Source organism: Elaeis guineensis, chromosome 11, assembly GCF_000442705.2.
Source record: "Elaeis guineensis isolate ETL-2024a chromosome 11, EG11, whole genome shotgun sequence".
In the NCBI taxonomy this organism is placed as follows: domain Eukaryota; kingdom Viridiplantae; phylum Streptophyta; class Magnoliopsida; order Arecales; family Arecaceae; genus Elaeis; species Elaeis guineensis.
In genome coordinates, this window is record NC_026003.2 from 12,155,830 (window position 1) to 12,179,848 (window position 24,019).

At 40.7% G+C, this 24,019-nt stretch overlaps 1 protein-coding gene and 1 pseudogene across 1 annotated transcript in view; one reads left to right on the top strand and one right to left on the bottom strand.

Moving 5' to 3' along the window:
* LOC105061203 (phospholipase D delta) overlaps positions 1 to 24,019 on the top strand; it is a 141,542-nt gene that overhangs the window by 114,747 nt on the left and 2,776 nt on the right. Inside the window, 1 exon segment of the mRNA XM_010945178.4 lies at positions 853 to 1,050. Coding sequence (XP_010943480.2) covers positions 853 to 1,050 — 198 coding nt within the window.
* LOC140852524 (uncharacterized) lies at positions 16,335 to 17,160 on the bottom strand (annotated as a pseudogene).

Sequence of the window (24,019 nt, forward strand, 5' to 3'; positions counted from 1 at the left end):
CGCACTAGTTCCGCTCCGAATTGCTTGGTTTGGAGCCGTTCACACTGGTTCGGTGCCCGCCCTGATTTTTTTTGGTCAAATCATCCTGATTTTTGGGCGGTTTGGTTTGGTATGCCCCAAACTACCTGGTTCGGGTGGGTTTGGCATAGTGCATGCCATTGTTCTAGGGTTTTGGGGTTTGGGAAAGTCAAGTGGTTTAGGGCGAATGAGAGAATCCATAGTTCAGATAATTGAAATTCAAGAAATCATGTAGAATAAAGATGACATAAACAGAAGTAAAGATAATAAAAATGATATGGAGAAAGTAGAGGAGAGAGAAGGGCTATACCTGGCCTCAAACCTTCAATTCCTTTTAAATGATTTGCATACCCCATTACTGGCCACCCATAAGGCCATTTTATAAATTTTACATGACTTTCAAGTAAACTAGGACTCTTAATAACCAAAACGAATCCCCAAATCTTTCCTTGAATGGAAAAACCCGATAGCTCGTAACCCTGCATAGAGAGACACCTAAAGCATTCAAAAATCAAATCCTAATGATTTCATGGCTTGTCCAACCCAACTATATATCTAAGACCAAGATAGTACCCTTTTACAGCAATTTGACTTAATATAGGACACTAAAACCTATTTTTAGAATTATCCAAATAAAAGTTCCAAAATATAAAAAATCTGAACTAGCTTTTTTATTTCCCATCAATCATACAATCGGTATTTTATTGGAAAGCATGTCAAAGCTATTACCAGATTCATATCTGCAAGTACTAATATTTGTTATCATTTTCAGACATTTTATGAATAATAGACAAATTTTGGCAGCTTTTCATTTTTGAAAACTAATTCTTTCAGGCCTTGTCCCAAAAGTACCAGAGATTTATGATATATGTTCATGCAAAAGGGATGATAGTAGATGATGAGTATGTTATTTTGGGGTCAGCTAATATTAATCAAAGATCTCTTGATGGTTCAAGAGACACTGAGATAGCAATGGGTGCATACCAACCCCATTATACATGGTCTAAGAGAAAAGGTTATCCACGTGGCCAGGTTGGTGAATTTTTCTCCTCTTCATATTTCAATTTAGTTTGAGTGGATCTTGCACTGCCCTTCAACCAAGTATAATACATCATATACTGAAGATTTATGCATCCAAATTAATTGTTATCCAATTTATCTAGGTTGTAGTATTTTTCATAATTCATATACAGTAAAATTCATTGTTTATGGTTATTTTATTGTATAAATTAGCATCAATCTAAATTATGCAGATGGCTAACTTGTATATCTCTTGTTGATCAGACTTTAGATGATGATGTCTTCTGTACAAGCAAATTTAGAATGACTTTGTCTGATTGAATGCTTAACCTGCAAGCCGTCCCACCTATTATACAGGCACCCCTTTATGATTCAAGACATGGCTCATCAATATTTGTGTACATCTTATTGCTGGTCCTCGACATACTCTGAAGTCTGAAGCCCCTATGAATTGTCAAATTCTAAGTCTACTTTTCAAAGTTAGGCGGGCATGTTGTGAAACACAGTAGATCAGCTGGGGAGAGAATCCTGATTAAAATCAAAGGCATAAAAGCTCATGTAACCAAGAGGCAAGACGCACTAGACATGGAAAAACCTAGATAAAGGAGAAGGCATGGTTTGACATGGGAAGTCAGACATATGTAGGTCATGGATAATAGGAAAGAAGACTAATTGAAGCACAATCCCTGGTGATCATGGTGACGATGTGGGATAATTTGATTTTCAATCAATGAAGATTGTACACCAAGCCACACCAATATAATATCTTGATTTTTGGTTTAAGAACCTGAATTTTCTCAGCTTTGGAATACAACAAACCAGAATGCCCGACAAGATTTTCCTTGTAGCTGGTCATGTATGGTAGTGCTGTGCCTTAGATCGGTTAAATAAAGCCCTTCTTAATATAAAATGCTTGGCTTTTGTCAATTCAAAGCAAGTTGGTTGTAACACCAGATTTAGTTAAGGTTGGCAACGTATTCTCCACGTCATAGTTGTTAAATTAGATATAGCTTAATTGTTTTCTAGAAACTTGTGCCATAATAAGGCTATTTGTTGGAAACAATTCGGTCAAATTAACATTTATGCATATTATATATTATCAAGGTTTTAAATCCTATGGGACGAAGGTGTCCCAGTTTTCCTATGGAATGGGATGCCCCACTGGCCCATTCCATCCCGACAGCAGTCCCGACATGCATCCTAGTGAATATCCTCTATCTTTCTCTCCTTCTTTTCTTTCTTTCTTTCTTTCTTTCTTTCTTTTCTTCCTTCTTTTCTTTCTTTTCCTCTACTTTCCTTTCCTTTTTCTTTCTTTTTCTTCTCACTTCCTTTCTTTCTTTCATTTTTCTTCTTCTTTCCTTTCATTTTTTCCTTTTCTTTATCTTTCCTTCATTTTCTTCTTTCCTCTTTCTTCTTCTCTCACTGTAAGGATGGGTTTCAGAGTCTCGAGCTAGTCCCAATCCTATTTTTTCACAAGAATGGGATGAGATGACCAAGATGCCCCTCGTCCCGTCGGGATGTAAAACCTTGTATATTATAATATTCACATACTCCTTAGGCAACAACACTTCAGCATCAAAATGGAAAACACTAAATGTATTAAACACAAAGCTGCAGCTTCCACAAATCATAAGCACAAATCATCTAATTTTAAGCCACAACCTAAAAAGCTATCAATAAAGAATCCAAAGGATTTATTGGGGTGCATCACAATCTAGGGCTAGGTCAATATGTTACTAGGACAACTGAGTCAATCCTTAACAACCAAAAGCAAGAGAAGAGAAAAAATAGAAATACAAATAAATTACAAATTGTTCTGTTGGGATGCCAAGTTATCTTAAGTGTTGTCATGCAATGGTTCCGATCTACTCAAGATCCTTGGGATGCATGTCAAGTCTTGGTTTCTCTCAAGTATGACACCATTGGGATGGACCGATGGACCGCATACTTCATCCTTGAAAGAATCTTTTATGAGAGGTAATGCCTAAGGATTCCAAACTACTAACAAAAGACTAGTGCAAACAATAGGTCTTCTTTTATTGTTATTGTTAGGGGGAAATTTGTCATCCAGGCCGAAGACATGGATTAACGGAAAGGCAGGTGATGTGATGTGCAAGGTCGATGTCACGGCGCCGTCAGGGATGGAAGTGTTCAATCTCGAAGGAATATGTGTTTCTTTTATACCATAAAAGAACCGTCTGAAGTCGTTCAGTGCATAACTTGGGACCTCTCGATCCTAGCTGTGGCCCCTGACGATCTCCGACTCCTAGTGATCTCCCTAAGTAGAATGCCTAGGATCGATCGATCTTGACTACGGCCTCATCCTGACTTTGACCTCATGTCTATCTTAATCTCCATGGCAGTCGACATCCGTCATCTGTTGAACATCTGCAGACGACTAGATATTTGAACTGGTCGATCACCGACTTCAGCCGTAGGTTTACTTCGGCCCTCATCGGTCTTTGCCTCACTTAACGCAACTGGCTTCAGCCACTTTCTTCCTTCGGCACCTGTCCCCATCGGACCACACCGAAGCCTCAACAAAAGAAACCGGTCCAATCCAATATGCACCCTCATTTCAAAATTCAAAAGCACTTGTGACATTTAGCTGGTCCCGAAATAAATAAGACAGGTGTAACCATCTGATCTCGAAAATTTTGATCAAAAATCTGACCATATCGTGCCTAAATCGGTCACATAACCTGCCCAAAATGGCTAACCCTCATCTACAAAAGGACCTCCAGGGGACCCCCAAGGTACGTGCACACGATCTCTCTGCACCCCTTATCTGTTTCTCCTGATTTTTGACTGGAGCATCGGAGGATCTCTGTTGGAGCCAACTCTGTCTAGGACATACGTTGCATGTCTCTCTTTCAGGAGGATGCACTACCACTCCAGCCTTTCTGATCGAGTCTCAGATTTCAACGGCAATAGATTGACGCTAAAGGAAGGGCCCTGATCCGATTTTGAGGAGCAAGAGATAGAGATAATGGCCCTGCGTAGAATATTTTTCCGACGATCAGCTGTCATTGCAACCTCCCAACCAACAAAGAATGCGGCCAACCAGCAGGCCCAGGTGCAACCCCAGGAGGCTCCCCCATCTGCTCCATTGGTGGTGGCCGTCACTGCAGAACAGTTCCACCTCTGTTTCAGTAGGTGCAGATCCTGACCACCGCCGTCCGGATGATGCAGCAACTCCAAACTGCACCGACGGCTACGGCGCCAATGCAGCATATCAATGCCGCACCGACAGCAGCAGCACCACCAACCAATGCTGCACCGATGGCAGACCCACAGCCAGCAAACCCTATACAACAACTTGCACTGATGCCATAGGAGTGACTGCTCGTCCCCCCACAGAGCCCTAAGTGGGGGAGACAGACTCATCATAGTCAGCCCCAAAGTCCAGAATGGAGAAGACGGCAGTCTCCGAGTCTCCATTCCAGGCAGGATTCAACTCCCAACCGACGATCTCTCCCACAGTGCTCAAAGAACTGCATCGTCCGAGATACGGATATCGACCGCAGACTTTGGGAAATGAATGAATGGATCAAAGTAATCCACCATCCAGCATCGGTGCGTGATGACGGATACAGCACCGACCCACCATTCAGTGTCCGAATTATGTAAGACCCGCTCCCCAGTAATTTCAAGATGCCGCAGTTGGAGAGCTACCATAGGATTATCGATCCTGTGGATCATCTGAAAAGTTTCAAGTCCTTGATGCTCATTTATGGAGCAATCGATGCCGCCCTTTGTCGAACCTTCCCTTCTCTCCGAAAAGGCATAGCTCGACATTGGTACACGAGCTTGAAGCCACGAACAATCAACTCGTTCGATCAGATGAGCCGATGGTTCGTGGGCCACTTTGTGAGCAGCAGAAATGATCGGACTCCTTGATGAATGTTAAGCAGAAAGAGGGAAAATCAATCCGATCTTACCTTGGTCGTTTCAATGTGGTTGTGTTAGAGGTTCGCGATCTAGATCAGTCGGTCGCAATGGCCGCCTTGAAGGGCGGATTATTGAGGAATGGTCTTCGTTACTCAGTAGAGAAAACTTACCCCCAGGACATTGTCGATATGTTGGCTTGGATGGAGAAGTACGTGAGGGCAGACAAGGCATTCGAGAATGAGTCCCCAGAGGATATGGTCACTAAAGAAAAGAAAGAAGAAAAGGTGGAAGTTCCGCCTAAGGATCGCAGCATTCCCATTCTCCACCCAGACATCGGAGGTTCCGAACTCCCCTATGGAATCTCCAACAAAAGGATACTTTCAAAAAGGAGCGGCATGTGTCTCCACTTAGGAGGTTCGCAAACTACACACTGCTGAACGCTGCCCGAACCCAAATGCTGATGGAGATCAGGGATTAGATCCCGAGTGGGAAAGCTACGGTCTAATCCAAGCCGGTGGAACCATAACAAGTACTGCTTTCAAGGTATGCTGAACTGGTACCGCCGGCCATATCGATCGACCGACGGTATGGATTGATACAGTTTCGTACCGTACCGAACCGACGAAGGCAAGCGGACCCGAATCGGAAGAAAAAAAGAGAGAAAGAGAGAGAAAGAGGAAGAAAGAAAAAGAGAGAGGGGAAGGAGCCGGCGGGGCCGCCGGACGGCCTCCGGCTGGCCGTCGTGGTCGTCGAAGGGCGCAGTCCATGCGCACGGCATTGCGGGCGTGAAACAGGGGCGTCGTCCCTGTTTCGCAAATTTTTTTTAAAAAATCTAGTTTTAAGTGAAGCCGACAAATAGTTTGTCGGCTTCATAATTTTTATATTTTTTTAAAAAAAATCTCTTTAGTCGGCAATTTGGTTGCCGACTTCATAAGTTTAAAACAAAAAAAAAAAAACAAAAAATCGAAACAGACGGTCGTCTGTTTCGAAAAAGAAGAGGGCGGAGTCGCGGAGGGGCTCCGCCTGCTCGACCGTCCTCAGGCCGTCGGCGTTCGCTCGCCGGCCACCGTGGCCCTCGCGATGGAGGCACCATCCGTCTGGTAGGTCCCTCACCCCCCCTCTGAGCGCTCTCTCTCTTTCTCGCTCTCTTGAAAGCCCTATCAGGAAATACGGGACTCGAAAGCCCTCCGACGGCCACAGCCGGCCACCGTCGGCCTCCGACAGCTCCCACCTCTCTCCCTCTCTTCCTCTCTCTCTCTTTCTCACTTTTTCTCTTTTTTCCTTTCGTACCGCCCGTGTATTGAATTTACCGATCCAATCGTGCTGGTTCTCCATCGATCCGGTACGATACGGGGTGTACCGACCGGTTCGGCATGGTATGGAAAACCTTGACTACTTGTATCACTGCAACCATGGCCATGACACCGAAGTCTGCATTCAGCTTGGGGATGAAATTGAGGAACTCATTCAGTGTAGGCACCTGGATCGCTTCATCAGGTGTCGGCAGGAACAACTAGAGGAGTGACGGAGATCCCTTGATCCACCAGGGCGGCAACAAGGGGAACCTTCTATAGATCAACCCCTATGGGAGTAATCAATTCAATAACGAGAGGGCACCGAAGCCAAGCAGAAGAATCTGCCAAATCGGCCAAGAAGCAGAGAACTGAAGAATCCATCACCTTTAATGAAGAAGATGCTCAAGGAATCCAATTTCCACATAACAATGCGGTAGTTGTGTCTTTAAATATCGCAAATTACGGTCTGCACCACATTTTGATTGATAATGAAAGTTCGATAGATGTGTTGTCTTACGATGTCTTCTCCCAAATGAATATACCTACTGAACGCCTAGGGTGACTGGATTCCCCTCTTATGGGATTTTTCGAAGACGCAATGCCTGTTGAGAGAGTCATAACTCTCCCTGTAATAGTCGAATGATCCCCTAGGCATTCCGAAGCCCAAGTTGATTTTTTGGTGGTTCGGACTCCATCGGCCTACAACGCCATCCTCAGGCGTCTGAGACTCAATGTGCTCCAAGCTGTGGTATCCACCTACCATCTGAAGATGAAATTCCCAGCAAAGTTTGGAGTTAGCAAAGTTTGTGGAGATCAGGCCTTAGCGCGAAGTGCTACAACATCACACTTCATAGCGCGGGACCTTCTGAGACTTACCTAGTAGATGCACTGGACACTTAAGATGAACTATTCAAAGAGCGAGGGAAGCTAGTGGAGGACTTGGAGATGATCCCACTCAATGACGGTAACAAGCACACGGTCCAAATCGGATCAAAACTCGATCAGGTAACTAAATGACGTCTCATCTTTTTTTTACAGAAAAATACGAACGTGTTCGTCTGGACCTCAGCAGACATGCTAGGCATCGATCCAGAGGTAATGACGCATTAGCTAAGCATCAACTCGAACCATCGGCCCATCAAATAGAAGAAAAGAAGCTTTATACTTGAATGGCAGAAAGCAATAGCCGAATGGGTGGACAAGCTACTGGATGTAGACTTCATCTATCTAAGCTGGATCGCGAACATGGTTTTGGTGAAAAAAGTGAATGGCAAATGGTGAATCTGCATTAACTTTACTGATCTCAATAAGGCATGTCTGAAGGACAGCTATCTCTTACCTTCCACCAGCCAACTGGTGGACGCAACCTCAGGACATGAACTTCTCATCTTCATGGATGCATTTTCGAGATACAATCAAATCCGAATGGCACGAAAGATGAGGAGAAAATAGCTTTTATTACTAATCGGGGTCTCATGCCCTTTGACCTAAAAAATGTAGGTGCAACCTATCAGCATCTTGTGAATAAGATCTTCAAAGATCAGATTGGGCAGAACATAGAAGTCTATGTGGACGATATGCTTGTCAAGAGTAGGACCTTTAGAATTCATATTGAAGACCTTAAGGAAACCTTTGCCACCCTGAGGAAGTATCAAATGAAGCTGAATACGACTAAGTGCACCTTCAAAGTTACTTCGAGTTAGTTCTTGGGCTTCATGATGTCCAGTCGGGGAATAGAAGCCAATCCTAAGAAGATTCAAGCCATACAGGAGATGAGCTCACCCAAGAATATTAAGGAGGTTCAGCGTCTCACAGGCAAAGTGGCAGCACTGAACCGGTTTGTCTCAAGATCGGTCAAGCGCTGCCTTCCATTCTTTCAGACTCTAAAGCAGCCGAAGAACTTTCAGTGGACTGAAGAATGCCAACACTCTTTCAAGGAATTGAAAAGATATCTTATTTTGGCACCACTCCTCAGCAAGTTGAATCTTAATGAGGAACTCTGCTTGTACCTGGCAATCTCACCAACAGCTATAAGTGTAGTGTTGGTCCATAAGCACGACAAAGTTCAAAGGCCGATCTACTATATCAGTCGAGTCTTACATGATGCAGAGACCCAATGTACCAAGTTGGAGAAGCTGATCTTTGCCCTCATCATTACAGTCCGAAAACTTCAGCCTTACTTCCAAGTGCATCTCGGTCATGATTACTCGCTGATATGACCATTCGTTCCATTCGAGGACCACAGGCACCGTTTCGATGGGAAGGACAGTATGTCTTCGGCAAATCAGAACTCATGTACTCCCTTCGTCTGCACCAAACTCGAGAGTAGGGGGCATGTGTTGGGGGAAATTTGTCATCCAGGCCGAAGATATGGATTAATGGAAAGGCAAGTGATGTGATATGTAAGGCCGATATCATGGCGCTGTCAGGGATGGAATTGTTCAATCTTGAAGGAATATGTGTTTCTCCTATACCATAAAAGAACCGTCTGAAGTTATTCAGTGCATAACTTGGGACCTTCCGATCCTAGTTTCAACCCTTGATGATCCTTGATTCCTACTGATCCTCCTAAGTAGAATGCTTAGGATCAGTCGATCCTAATTTCGACCTCATCCTGACTTTGGCCTCAAGCCTATCTCAGTCTCTATGACAGCTGACATCCGACATCTGTCCAATATCTACAAACGACTAGACATCTAAACTGGCCGATCACCGACTTCAACTGCGGGTATACTTCGGCCCTCACCGGTCTGTCTCACTGAACGCAGCTGGCTCCAGCCACTTTCTTCCTTCGGCATCCATCCCCATCGGACCATGTCGAGGCCTCAACAAAAGAAGCCAGTTCAATCTAATATGCGCCCTCATTTCAAAATTCAAAAGCGTCCGCGACATTTAGCTAGTCCCGAACTAGATAAGGCAGGTGTAACCACCTGATCTCAGAAATCCCGACAGAAAATTCCACCATATCGCACCTAAATCGGCCATGTAATCTATCCAAAATGGCTCTCTAACCCTCATCTACAAAAGAACCTCTAGGGGACCCCCAAGGTACGCACACACGTTCTCTCTGCACTCATCTGTTTCTCCTGATTTCTAACTGAAGCATTGGAGGGTCCTCGCCGGAGCCAACTCCGGCCAGGACTTATCTTGCAGGTCTCTCTTCTAAGAGGATGTGCCACCACTCCAGCCTTTCCAACTAAGTCCCAGATTTCAGCGGCAACAGTTACTATCATGGTGTCAAAATAGCAAGAAGAAGATGAGAAACAAGAAAGAATGAGAGAGAGAAAAAGAGAAGCTGTGAGAGATGGAGGAGAGAGAAGACACAGAAGAGAGGTGTGTGAAGGATGCTTTATGAACTCAACTAGTCCATGCATATCAGATTTTACTGAAAAAATTGGGTCAGTCATTAATTATGGCAGAAAGATTGTACTGCCCCTAATAAGTGACTGGTCATATAAAACATAAGATTAGATTTACGTGGGCTCAAAAAAAGGCCCAATAACAAGAACTTGTCATAGAAAATAAGCCCAGTAAGACATAATTACAGTAGATATGAAGCAAATATATTTTGGGGAAAAAAAAAAACTCCATGTTTACTGACATTACCCCAAATTCTGGAGCAGAAAATATCAATTATGCCTAGCTTGACATCCATGTTCTTCAACTATCTCAGCAGAGATCCTTGGTGAGCTACTCTGTGAGTTGAGAAGTAGAGCAAGCATGATGCATGACAACCTCTATTGGCAATTTTTCCTCGAAGAAAATAAGGATGTACTTGAATATGCTTAGTCCTCTAATGTAAAATTGGATTAGCTGCAATATAGATGGCATCTCGGTTACCACATTGGAGGGGAATAGGATAAGAGGAATAAATTGTAATTTCACTTAATAAAGCACAAAGCCATGTCAACTCACATGTAGCTAAAGTAATAGCTCTATACTCTTCTTCTACAGTGACCTTGCTGATTTTTCTTGCTTTTCTATGTAACCAATCCCTACACCACTCCCCCCCACCACCAAAAAAAAAAAGGTACAATATTAAGATGTAAACCTTTCAGGAGGACATTCTGCTCAATCATCATCTGAATACCTGCATATGTCCTTTTGTATTGTATAGTATTCCTTGACCAGGTGTTATTTTTTGATATCTCAGAATCCAATACATTGCTTCAAGATGAGGAGCATAAGGACCACACATAAACTAGCTAACCACAGAGCTGCATGACTAATGTCGTGTCTAGTAATGGTTAAATATATCAATTGTCCTAGTAGTTGATGATACATTTCTGGATCATGTAGAATCTCCCCTCGTTTAGCATACAATTTTAAACTGGCTTCCATAGGAGTCTCCACAGGTTTGCAACCATGAAATCCACTGTCTTCAGGGAGATATATGGCATGCTTCCTCTAAGATAACTATCCATTTCTTAGAATGAACAACCTCAATTCCCAAAAAATTATGAAGATATCCCAAATCATTGATCTCAAACATCTTCTGCAAGAACTGCTTTAGAATATTAATATCAGCTTTAATGCTTTATCACACCCGGCGGGAACAATATTGTCAATATATACAATAAGAACAATCGTAACATAAGAAGTCTTCTTAACAAAGAGGGAGTGATCATATTGACCTCTTTTGAATCTGAATTCAATAGAGCATGATTGAATTTGTCAAACCAGGTATTTGGAGATTATTTCAAACCATCCATTGATTTTTCAGTCAAAAAAAGTTCTGAACCTTTAGGTCGATGAATGCCTGGGCTGAGTCCATATAAAGCTCTTCATGTAGTCTCTATGTGAGAAAGTGTTCTTAACATCAACCTGAACATGGACCCACCAAGATTAATAGCTACTAAAATAACAACACAAACAGAGTTGAGCTTTGCCGCTCGAAAGAAGATTTCAAGGTAATCTACTCTATATAAGTCTGGGTATAGCCATTGGTACAAGCCAGGCTTTATAACTCTTAATAGAACCATCAGGTTATTGTTAATTATATACACGAAACAATATCCAAGTCTTTATTTTGCTTTAGGTAAAGGCACCAAATCCCAAGTTATGTTTTTGTGTAGTGCTTCCATCTCATCTATCATAGTCTTTTTACAATCAATATGTGAGAGAACTTCTTGAAAATTCTTAGGAGCAAATATGGAAGAGATTGGAAGAGCAAAAGACTTGCATATAGGACGAAGCGAATCCAATGAAAGAAAATTGCAAATGGGATGAAGGTTCAGTTTGGTTTTTGAAGAGCAATAGGCAAATCACTTCCAATGACAGGAGGAGATGCAAAATTGATACGTATTCTTGGATCTCCAAATAAGTTGGTCAATTGGTTAAGAACTGTCTTCGGATGCCTTATACATTTTTCCTCCTAATGCAAACAATTGTCTTATCTGAGATAAACTATATGGCTCATCAATAGGTGAAGTATAGGAGGAGAAATTGTACCAACATTATTTTCATGAGTATCCTCCATAATGATCCTTCCAAGTAATATGAAAGATCTTCATAAAAGGTCACATCTAAAGAGATATAAATCACGCCCCAATCTGGGATATAACACGGCCATACTACCGAGGGGTACAGCCCATGATAACACGAAGCCAACATTCGTTATCTTGAATAGAATAAAAGATGCATCACAAATAAAATGTAATAACGATGTTCAATTCAAATCATTAATTAAAGTAAAAACCAAGACTAGTTCAAAGCATCTAAATCCAAAATCAAATATCAAATTTATGTTTCAAAATTCATAAATAGTTAACTACAAATCTATAATCATCCAATAAACTAATCAAGCTACACAATTTTCAAGCTTGCTAGCACAGACCCCCAAGCCTGAATCCTCCATCGCTCCTAGTAGTCTTACTCCATTGAAAAAAGAGATAAAAAGAAAATAAGTTATACTAGCTTAGTAAGTAAAACCTATACTTTCTTACTGGATCAAGCATAAGTTTGTACATGCATCAATAAATCATTTAAAGAAGATGATTATCTTTAGAAAATAAAATATTTTACGATAACAATATAATCATATATGAATCAACCATGCTCTTGCATATGCTTAAATCATGCAAATTATATAAATAAGGCTTTCAATGCAAAATCATAAATCACGTTGATTTATAAATAAAGTCATAAATCATCTATCATTTTGCCACATCATGATTCTTAATAATTCTCTCAGGCTAAATGCTAAGGTCACCTTATACCCATAACACGGTCGTAATCAATATCATGCCAACTGTTAAATGGTAAATGGTGAAGCTTGTTCATCTATTGCATTATTTACAAATATATATAATACACCAAGATCCACCAAAATCTCATGATTGTGGAAACAAATAAAGAAAAGATACAATCCCACCAAAATCTCATGATCGTGGGAAACAATAAAGAAAAGATACAATCCCATTATTGTGGAAAACAATAAAGAAAAAATTCAAATGATACAAAATCAAGGATGATGGAGAAATTGATATACTTTCCTGTGCAGGAATTGTCATGCTTTCCAAATATTCAATGGAGGAATTGTTATGCTTTCCAAATATCCAGTGGAGGAATTGTCATGCTTTCCAAATATAACAATATTCCAACACTCCTAAGCTGGAGCATATATGTCATATGCACTAGCTTGTTACATATGTGGCTGATTCGAGGACCTCTAAGAGATTTAGTGAATATATTTGCTAGTTGGTCATTTGAGTTAATGAAACTAGTAGTAATGCTTCCTAAAAGAATCTTTTCTCTAGTAAAGCAACAGACGACTTCTATGTGTTTGGTCCTCTCATGAAAAACTGGATTGGAAGCATTATGCATGGTTGCTCGATTATCACATATCAGCTGCATCTGTTTGACTTCACCAAACTTTAATTTCAGGAGTAGTTGCTTCAGCCATACGAGTTCACATGTGGCCAATGCCATAGCTTGATATTCTGCTTCTGCACTTGATTTGGCTACAACATCTTATTTCTTACTTTTTCAGGATACTAGATTGCCTCCAATGAAAACATTGTATCCTGATGTTGATTGCCTATCAGAGGGAGACCCTGCCCAATCTGCATCTATAAAACCAATCACCTGGGTATGCCCTTTGTCTTCATATAAGAATCCTTGGCCTGGTGCTCTTTTAATATATCTAAGAATGTGAATCACGACATCCCAGTGACTATTATATGAAGCTTGTAGGAACTGACTAACAACACTTACAGCAAAAGAGATATCTGGTCGAGTGATAGTGAGATAATTCAGTTTTCCAACAAGCCTTCGATACCGTCCAAGGTCTGATAGTGGCTCCCCCTATCCAGATAGAAGTTTGACATTGGATCCATGGGTGTATCAATAGGTCAGCAATCTATTATGCCAGATTCTTCCAGTAGGTCTAGTGCATACTTCCTCTGTGAGATTGCAATACCATTAGTAGACTCAGCCACCTCAATACACACAAAGTATTTCAGACGACCCAAATCCTTGGTCTGAAAATGATGAAAGAGGTGTTGCTTTAGTTGATAGATTCCATCCTGATCACTGCCTATGATAACTATATCATCCACATAGACAACCAAGTATATGCACTGACGCTATGAGAAATGGCGAAAGAAAATAAAATGATCCACCTCACTGCGAACCATACCAAACTATTGAATGACTGTGCTAAATCTTCCCAAACCAAGCCTGTGGAGATTGCTTCAAGCCATAAAAAGAACGACGAAGGCGATAAACCAAGCCAAACTCCCCTAAGCAACAAAGCCAGGTGGTTGCCCTATATACACCTCTTCGACAAGCTCTCCATGGAGAAAAGTATTTTTAATATCTAATTGAAAAGGGGCCAATGTCTTATGCCAGCCATGGAGAGAGAAGATGAACACAGGCAATCTTGGCCATTGGTGAGAGTGTCACCATAATCCAAGCCAAAATCTGGATATAGCCCTTGGCAACCAGCCATGCCTTGAGTCAATCAACCTTTCCATCAGGATCAACTTCACCGTATAAACCCAACGACAACCAACAGTGGATTACCAGGTGGTAAGGGGACCAGCTCCCAAGTGCCACTAGAATGCAAAGCCGCCATCTTATCAACCATTGCCTGCCGCCACCCTGGATGAGCCAGTGCCTCGCTGGTAGTTTTAGGGACAAAAATGGAAGACAAGGAGGATACAAAAACATAATAGGGTGAAGACAGATGATGATCACTCAAAAAGCTATAAATAGGATAAGGATTACGAGTGGAGCGAATACCTTTTCGAATAGCAATGGGAGGACTATCTACCAGAGGTAGGTCTGTGGTAGGCACAGGCATTGGAGAGAGGGTGAGTTAGTAGGAATATTAATCGGGCCTGCATGAGGGTCAGAACGTGGACGACGATGATAAACTTGAAGTGGGCAAGCTGGAGTGTCCTCAGGAGGGCTAATGTAGGGAACAAGAAGAACCTCAAATATGATGGAATGCTCAGAAGAGATGTAAAAAAAGGACGTGTTCTCATGGAAAGTCACATCTATAGAGGTGATGTAACGATTTGTGTCTGGAGATTAATATCGATATCCTTTTTAAGATGAGAGCAGCCTAAAAAAGACACATTTGAGAGAATTGGCATAAAGTTTATCCTGTCTAGGGTTGGATTACGAACAAAACAAGTACAGCCAAACATATAAAAGGGAAGAGGATAAAGAGAATAAGTAGGAAACATAATGGAATGTGGAATCTGATTCTGTAAAATTGATGAAAGCATTCTGTTAATCAAATAACAGGCAGTAAGCACAGCATCCCCCCAGAAATGGAGAGGAACATTATTATGTTAGAGTAATGTACGAGCAGTCTCAATTAGATGACGGTTATTATGTTCAGCAACTCCATTTTGCTAAGAAGAATGAGTACATGAAGATTCATGAAGGATGTTATGTGAAGACATGAAGCCAAAGATTCAGATCCCAACAGGACGTCTCATGGGATATCGGGATGGGGTACCATCCCATGTGTTGGGATAAGCCGTCCTGTTGGCATTCGAGCATCCTAATCGGGACGTCTTGGGACATCCTCTGTCCTAAGTGTCAGGATGGGATGGGGTGGCGATGCATTCCATTCCATGAAAAAATCAGGACAGCCTCGTCCCATGGGATTTAAACCTTGCATGAAGCTATTGAAAGAGACAGAAAAATATTTTTGTGCATTATCACTACGTAAAGTATGAATTGGAACATCAAATTGAGTACGAACTTCAACACAAAAAGATTTAAATATTAAAAATAACTCAGAATAATTTTTCATTAAAAATAATCAAGCGCCACGGAGTAATCATCAATAAATGTCACAAAGTACTGAAAATCCAAAATAAAACTGACACGACTAGGACCCCATACGTTAGTGTGAATAAGATCAAATGGGATGCAGCTCGATTATTGATACACTTTAAAAACGAAGCACGTGCTTGTTTTTCAAGCTGACATGACTTATATTCTAGTGATGATAGAGAGGAGAGATGGGGAACCATCTTCTAAAGCTTCGAAAGACTAGGATGCCCCAAACGACTATGGACAAGAGACGATGGTGCATTAGAAGCGCAGACTACTGGTGATGTAGGTAATGTGAGGTGGTAAAGCCCCTATGACTCACATCCGGTGCCAATCATCTGTCTCGTACCTTGGTCCTGCATAAGAATGGAGTTATTACTAAATGTGACTGAACATTAAGGGAATATGTTAATTTGCTGATAGATATAAGATTAAAGAGACACTATGGATATAGAGTACAGAATCCGAAGGTAAAAAGGGAAGAGATCTAGCCTAACCAACATCCTTAGCTAAGGTTTTAGAGCCATTAGCCAAGGTAACCATAGGAAGAGAAGAAGAACTAGTAATATTGAAGAAAAAGTATTTATTATCAGAAATATGATCAGAGACATCAGAATCAAGAACCCACGGTCCAAATGAGGAGGAATGAGTGAGATAAGCAACTGAATTACCAGTGTGAGCAGCAGAGACAACAGTAGACTGCTTGATGGCTTGATACTAAGATGCACATCATACTTAGCAGTAGGAATGGAAATAATTTAAGGTGGTGTATTCTTTAAAAGTGACACAATGGCGGTAGAATCGGCTTGGGCAACATTCGCAGTACAAGATGGGTGGCCATTCAACTTAAAACAACGATCTTGAGTATGGCCAATCTTATGACATTAAGTGCATTATGGTCGCTGACGGTTACCTCCGCGCCATTGCTTCCACCACAACTGTTCTGATCAAAAGATTGTGAGACAAGAACAGAAGAGTCAGTGGGAGAAGCATTAGAGTCAGGAACAGATAGAGAGGAAATGCGCAGCAGACATGCAAAGACATCTTCCATAAGGGTACTATAGGGCTAGCCAGAATTTGATCACGGACAGATACAAGATCGGGAGGTAGTCCAGCCAAGGAGAGAACCATAAGAGCTTATCACATTGTTGCTCCTGTGCTTCAGTATCAACAGTGATAGGCAACAGTTCAGCAAGCTCTTGTTTTGCAATTTGAATCTGGCCTATATAGGTAGGCCGTAGGCATATCCTGGTCAAGTTTTTGGAGATGTAATATGTCAGAAATAACAGTATAAAAGTTGGAATATCATTAGTGTATAAGGCTTAGCCTTTTTTCATGGATCATAGCAAGTCTGATAAGGACGGATATAGAAAAAAGTTTACAGTCAATAGTAGACCATAAGAGACTACACAGTTGAGCATCAATCTTTTGCCAAGTGGCTGGTCAGTAGCAGGAACATCTGCAGCTTTCTTAATCAAGTGGTCTTCATATCCTTGACCTTTAAACCATAATTGAATAGCAGCAGCCCAGGATAGATAATTGGGATCAAACAGTTGTTCTGTGGTGACCAAGGATGAAACAAAAAAGCAGAAGTGAAAATACCTGATTTTGTCCAAGAAGATGGGTTCAAAGATGCCAACATATTGACTTGGATTGAAGGAAAATTTACGAATACTTCAAGGAACGCAACAGCAACAAAAAAAGGCTCCAAATCGAAGAGGACATGCGTAAAGAATTGAAAAGTTATTGTTCATGTGGAAACGAGTCACGAAGGAGGACCCACACATGGGAAAGGACTGGGTAATGCTCAGGGGAGGCTGGATTTTGGTGGAGAGAGACAGTGGATAGTGCACTGCTGGAGGATTAGGATGGCTAGGATTCTCTCCCCAAGCTCTGATACCATGTTAAATGGTAAATGGTGAAGCTTGTTTATCTATTGCATTATTTACAAATATATATAATACACTAAGATCCACCAAAATCTCATGATTGTGGAAATAAATAAAGAAAGATACAATCCCACCAAAATCTCATGATTGTGGGAAACAAATAAAGAAAAGATACAATCCCATGATTGTGGGAACAAATAAAGAAGAAATTCAATGATACAAAATCAAGGATGATGGAGAAATTGATATACTTTCCTATTAAGAAATTGTCATGCTTTCCAAATATTCAATGGAGAAATTGTCATGCTTTCCAATATCCAAGGAGAAATTGTCATGCTTTCCAAATGTAACGATATTCCAACACCAACTACTATAACCTAAGGTTTTATGTCCCAGTGAGATAGGGGATGTCCCAACCATCCTATCCCATTCGTATGAGAAAATAGGGATCGGGATGGGCTCAGGACTCTGAACCCATCTTTGCAGGGAAAGCAGAAGAAAGAGGAAAAAGAAAATGAGGAAAGATGAAGAAAAAGGAAAATGAAATGAAAGAAGAAAAAAAATGGAAAAAAAGGAAAGGAAAAAAAGGAAAATGATGAAAAGAAAGACAAGAAAGAAAGAAAACAAAAAAAAGAAAGGAAAGAAGAAGGAGAGAAAATGGAGGATATCCACTGGGATGCTTGATCGAGACTACTGTCGGAATGGAACGGATAGCAGGACATCCCGTTCTATGAAGAAACCGGAACACCTTTATCCCATAGATTTAAAATCTGCTATAACCTACTGGCAAGGACTGTATACCAACTACTATAACCTGCTGGCAAGGACTATATGCCAAGCTATGAAATCTATTGGCAGAGCCGCATGCCAAACTACCATAACCCACTGGCAGGCCTGTACATAGCTATCTAAGAGCCCATAATCATACTTCTTAAATCATATTTTCTTAAAATATGTGTTCTTACATCATAAATAAATAGTTGAAAGATATTTGACAACTTTACAGAATTCATAATCCATAAAGTGAAAAAATCATGAAATCAGTGTTTTCATAACAATCATATAGATTTTTATAAATATGGAGTTCATAGTTTATAAACAAGCCGTTAATATTAGATATCCATAGAACCATACTTTTCATGACAATACATGATTTGTATAATATTGTATGCTTGATTCTTAATTAAGAAAACACAGAATCATCAATGTCAAATATTTCTTTTGATATTTCGTTAAGTCTTAAGCATTAAAGATCTGGTAATTCGAAAAAGTAATGAGTATTAGGGTTACTTACCTCTTTCGTCTTAAATCCTTCAGTTCAACTATGTGAAGCACCTGACCTCTTCAAAGCAAGTAAAATCCATTATCAACAATGCGGAAAACCAGAGAACTGAGATGGCATAAAATTAGGCAATCCAGGTTGGAGGAGGATAGAGTCGACTCAGCAACAATGCCCAACTAACCAAATTGGTCTGAACAAGGTGTACTCAACTGGCCATGGTCAATTATGATTTAGGTAATTCAATAAGGTGAATGATGACTAGATTCCAGATGTATCCGATAAGGGTCGGGGAGGGATTGACATATTACATGGATATCAAAGTGATTTCCGGCCTCTTTTGGAAAGATCATCTTAGGTTCATAGTAGAGGAGTACCTCTATCGAGGTCCATGGATAGATAGAGAGAAAAGAGAGAGTAGAGAGAGAAATCCTAGAGAGAAGGAGAGAGAGACAACTCTCTCTCTTTTCTTTTTCTTTTATTTCTTTTCTTCATTTTTTCTTCTTTGGCTGAACAGGGAGGAAGGATGGGTGTCGTGGTCTTGATCCAATGGTGGAGCTAGAGGTCTGATGGTGCAGTAGAGGACGCATGGTCGGCAGTGGGCAGCGGTGGATGGCCAACAGTGGTGATCAGCATCGAGAAAATCATGGGAATAAGAATAAAAAAAAGGGGAATCGGCTTCTTCGTTTTTGGCTGTTGGCCGATCATTGGTGGTCATGGCTCCGCTATGGTGAGTGGTAGGGAGGTGGGGGTACTCGATCAGGGGTTCAGCTTCAGGGATGGCGACGCCAATAGCCGGAAAGAGAGAGAAGTTTGGCCAAATAAGAGATTTATTTCTTCATGGTTTTCCAGTGAAATTGGTGGCCAGCAACGATGCTAAAGGTCACGAGAAAAGGGTAAAGAGAGAGAGAAGGTGAGATCGAGGCCTTACCTTGGCTCCAGCGGGTGTCTTCCGCTTCAATTTCCAATGGGCACACTAATAGAAAGCCATGATCTTAAACTAGAGAAAGAGAAAGGACAAGGTGCGATGATCACCGGGGAGGATCATAGGAGGGATAGGGTGCTATTTATAGAGAGCCTTAGATCCTAGTTTCCCTAGGACTCCGGCTCCTGGAATCAATCAGAGAGGAGTCTTCTTTTAGCTTTTTCTATGTTTTTTCCCCTTTTGGGTGGGACATGGGTTGACTCAGTGATGGGCTAGTCCAATGGACTGGGCCATCAAAATATACCTTTCTTAAGGATCATAACACCTACATCCTTTTTGTGAATGCGAATAACCTAGAAAATACACTTAAAGGATCCAGAATTTAGCTTTCCCTTAGATGGACTTAGATTGTGTACAAGCAAATACAGCCAAGACATGAGAAATTATTGAAAGATAGTTCTTGAGGATACAACCACTTGAATGGGACTTTTATTGCCTAGCAAGATGAAGGGACTCTGTTAGTAATAAGGTGCAGTTAACACAGCAGCACTCCAATAAGATTTTGGAATATTCCCTTTAAATAAAAGAGCATGAGATACCTCCAAAAGATGTTGGTTCTTCCTTTCAGGAATCCATTATGTTGAGATGGATAAATGCAAGATGTCTGCAAAAGAATTCCTTGATCCTGAAGATAAGATAAACTCATTGAAAATTTAGACATATTCTTCCCCATTATTAATCCTTAAAATTTCGACATTGACCCTTAATAGTTTAAAATTTAAGATCTATTTTTACTGTCTCCTTGACTTCTGTATATCCACCATAGAGATATGAAGATTTTCAGCCATGCGTGAGTAGAGGATGAGTAGATACCCACTGAAGACAAGCATACATGCTATCCAAGAAAGAAGCTTAATAGTGCTCATGAATTGACCCTTTAAATGTTATATTGAGCTAAGCCTAGATACATATTTAGCAACTCTGGAATCCTCTTTGTTGTCCTTGTTTTTGAATGTCATTTGTGAGAGGGTTTATGCAAATTTACTCCTCCCAAAGTCCTCTCAATTGACTATGGTATTCACTCAGTGATTTATTTCTCACTGAACCTGAAAAATCTATTCATATATCTCATAGATTCGAGCGAATACATTTTTTCTTGTAGTTTCCCATATTTCCTTTGTTGTGCTGCAGGACATCAAATTACTACTCATGCTATGTTCCATGTTGTTCCCGTAACAAGGTTCTATCATTTTTTATCATTACTTATGGAGGATTTTCAATGGGATGATCATGTTGTCATTTTTCCTTCAAGAAACTTCTACAACTTTTGCCTACTATAAATAATTCTTAGCCCCAGACAGGTTGATTAATGTCATTTGTGCACCTATATATCACCCATGGAAATCCCAGCCTTAACAACACTCTCCTCCTCCTACCGTAACAAGATACTAGATAACAGCAAATAGTTAGAATGAGTATAAATCACCATTTTAAGCACAACTAGGAATGAGCAGAAGCACATCGGGGACAAGGAGAATATGCAAACTGTCACAAATCAACCAATCAAATAAGAACATTGTGATTTCTGCATTACAGGGCAGCAAGTACAGAATTCACTGATTTTTGAACATGATAAGGTTATTTACCAAAATTGGTCCTGGTACTGCATCTGATCATGCAATTACTCTTCACTTAAAATCAATACTTATCTGGTCATAATCAGCATCAAACAGTCCTCTTCCATGGCATCACATGCTTTATATGGTACAGAGCTATGGTCAATAGACAACAGATGGGATGCCCATGATTCCACATTAAGAGGAAATCATAACAGCATGATCAAGGTACTTCCATGATACTATGTTTTTCCCACGACTCTTGGAACCACGCAGCAGGAAAACAACAGCCCTGACGTTGCTTTGATACCTTGTTACAATATCAAAACAGTGAGAAGAAGAATAGGAAATAAAAAAGAATAATAGAGAAGAAGAGAAGCAATGAGAGAGAGGGGCGAGAGAGAGAACATGGAGAAGAGAGGGAGAGGATGTTGTACGGCTTCAACTAAAAGTGCAGTATCATCTCTATATCTATAAATAGATAGGAGAGAGAAGCTCCATCCCTCTCTGAAATTCAAAAATACTTAGGAGGAAAAGTCTTAGAAAAACCATGCATCATCTAGATATCATTCTTATATCTTATTAAACAATAGTTTGAGTGACTGACTGGGGCCAAAAGAGATTGTATTACCTCCTAACAAGCAACCAGTCATATAGAACACAGGTTTGGACTCGTATGGATCCAATAACATGATCATAAAAAGAAAATAGCTTAATGATACATAATTATAGTAATTCCAAGAAAATATATGAAAAACCTCCATGTTGATCAATGGTTATGAGCAATTACCTCGACACTAGGTTAAAGTGTATACCAAGGTTGGCTGTGCCAATACTAGAGCCCGTATTGGTTCGGCTAGTGGCACGGTTTCAGTACGCCCCCATGCCATTCCTTTGCCAGCCCAGACCAACACAACAAAGAGGGGGAGAGGGAGGACGGGGGAGAGATGGCCTTCGGAGCCCATTAGAGGGCCGTCGAGGTCACTGTTGCCCTGTGGAGGTGGTGGATGTCCAGATCGATTGAAACAGGGGCTTCAGCCCCTATGTCATTTTTTATTTTTGTTTTATCGAACGAAATAGGAAAACACAGATGGCTGACTTGTTGTTGTTTTTTTTTTTTTTTTTTGGCAATTTTTCGATGGAGTCGACAATGGTGTTGCCAACTTCGCTTGATAGAACCAAAATAAAAAATAACAGAGGTTGAAGCCCCTATTATGATTGATTCAGACATCCACCGCCTCGGCAGCGGTAATGGTGGCCTTGATGGCCCTTCGGTAGCTCCAGAGGCCGTCTCTCCCTCCTCCTTCTCTCTCTCTCTCTCCTTCTCTCCTTCTCGCCCTCTCCGCAGTCCTTGCTATGTCTCATTTTGAAGGCTGGAATTGTCCCAGTCCATTACTGGTATGATTTGGCGTGCCTGAAACCGAGCGGTTTCGGATGGTTCTGCTGACCATGACTTTCTATTAACTATTTGACTTTAGAGATAGTGGATAGTAAATTGATGATGGGCCTTAACCATTGAGATTGAGATAATTGACCATGATTTGCAACAGCAAACATGCATGGAAATAAAATTTATCGGTTAAAAATATCTTCTATTTATGCATCATGTGAATGCAAAGCTAATATTTTTATGTTATGAGAAAACATTGTACCACATTTATAGTTGAGAACAATCCGAGCCTATTAAATTTTGATTTCTATGTGTCTCAAAATGCATTATATCATGGCCAATGACGTAAATTTTCAATTTAAATGCCTATATACACTTTAGCACCTATTTGAATGCCTGCACAAGTTGTTCATGAAATATTCCTTTTATGGTTTGTGGTGATAAGAAGCGATCGGTGAAAGAAAGGTATTTCTGTCTATCAAAAAAATAATCATAATAAAGAAGAGTATTTCTTGCAATTAAGGAAAGTCTTAGTCCAAAGTATTTGAGAAACCTTGGGATACCATAAATCACCTTGTGATTGGAATGCATGATCCCGATTTTCTGGGATGATACACTCCAAAGAGTTTCCATCTGATGGAAACATCTCTTCTTATTTCCATGTCTATCCCTATTTATGACAAACTCAGTTTTAAATGGGGCTTGTCCAATGGATAAGCTGCACAACCATCCAAATTGGCCGTTAATAAAAACTAGCATTGCTAGGTCTTCCATTTTTGTGCCAACTCTATGCACAAGTAGGAGACTTCAGAACACTTTGGTTTTTAGTCATTTCTGGTTCTGTAAATCATTAACATAGGGTTGTCAAGTTGATAGACCATCAAATTTATGATCCAATTATATGTATTTATGTCTGTGTATGCTTATATACAGAGAAGTTTTCATATGCTGTGCACGTCCCTTTTAAGAAAGGAGTTCTCTTGTAGTTTCGCATGCCCAACCCAGGAGTTTTTCCCTTCTCCTTTCTTTCCTTCCTCTTTCTTTTCTATTCCTTCCTCTTCCTTTATCTCATTTCCTCTCTCTTGTCCCTTCTTTCCCTTTCTTGGCAGGCAATATTGGCACCCTACAATGTAGGTGAGGGAGATAGGCAGTGGCAGAGTGATATCTTTAGGAGTCAGTTGTCCCTTGGAGAACATGGAGGACTATCTCTGATATCCCAGGGTTTGTTATGGGAGTTCAGGTGTGTGCAAACCAACTAGAAGATTCTATTGTTTGAATTAATGGATTGGCTAGTGTTAGGCTTGGTTCAGCCAGCCTTGCAAATTGACTTGGAAAGAGGCCATCTGGATTTGGGCCATTTGCTTTGTTGTGGGTCGGGCTTCCACTACCATGCCAAGATGTT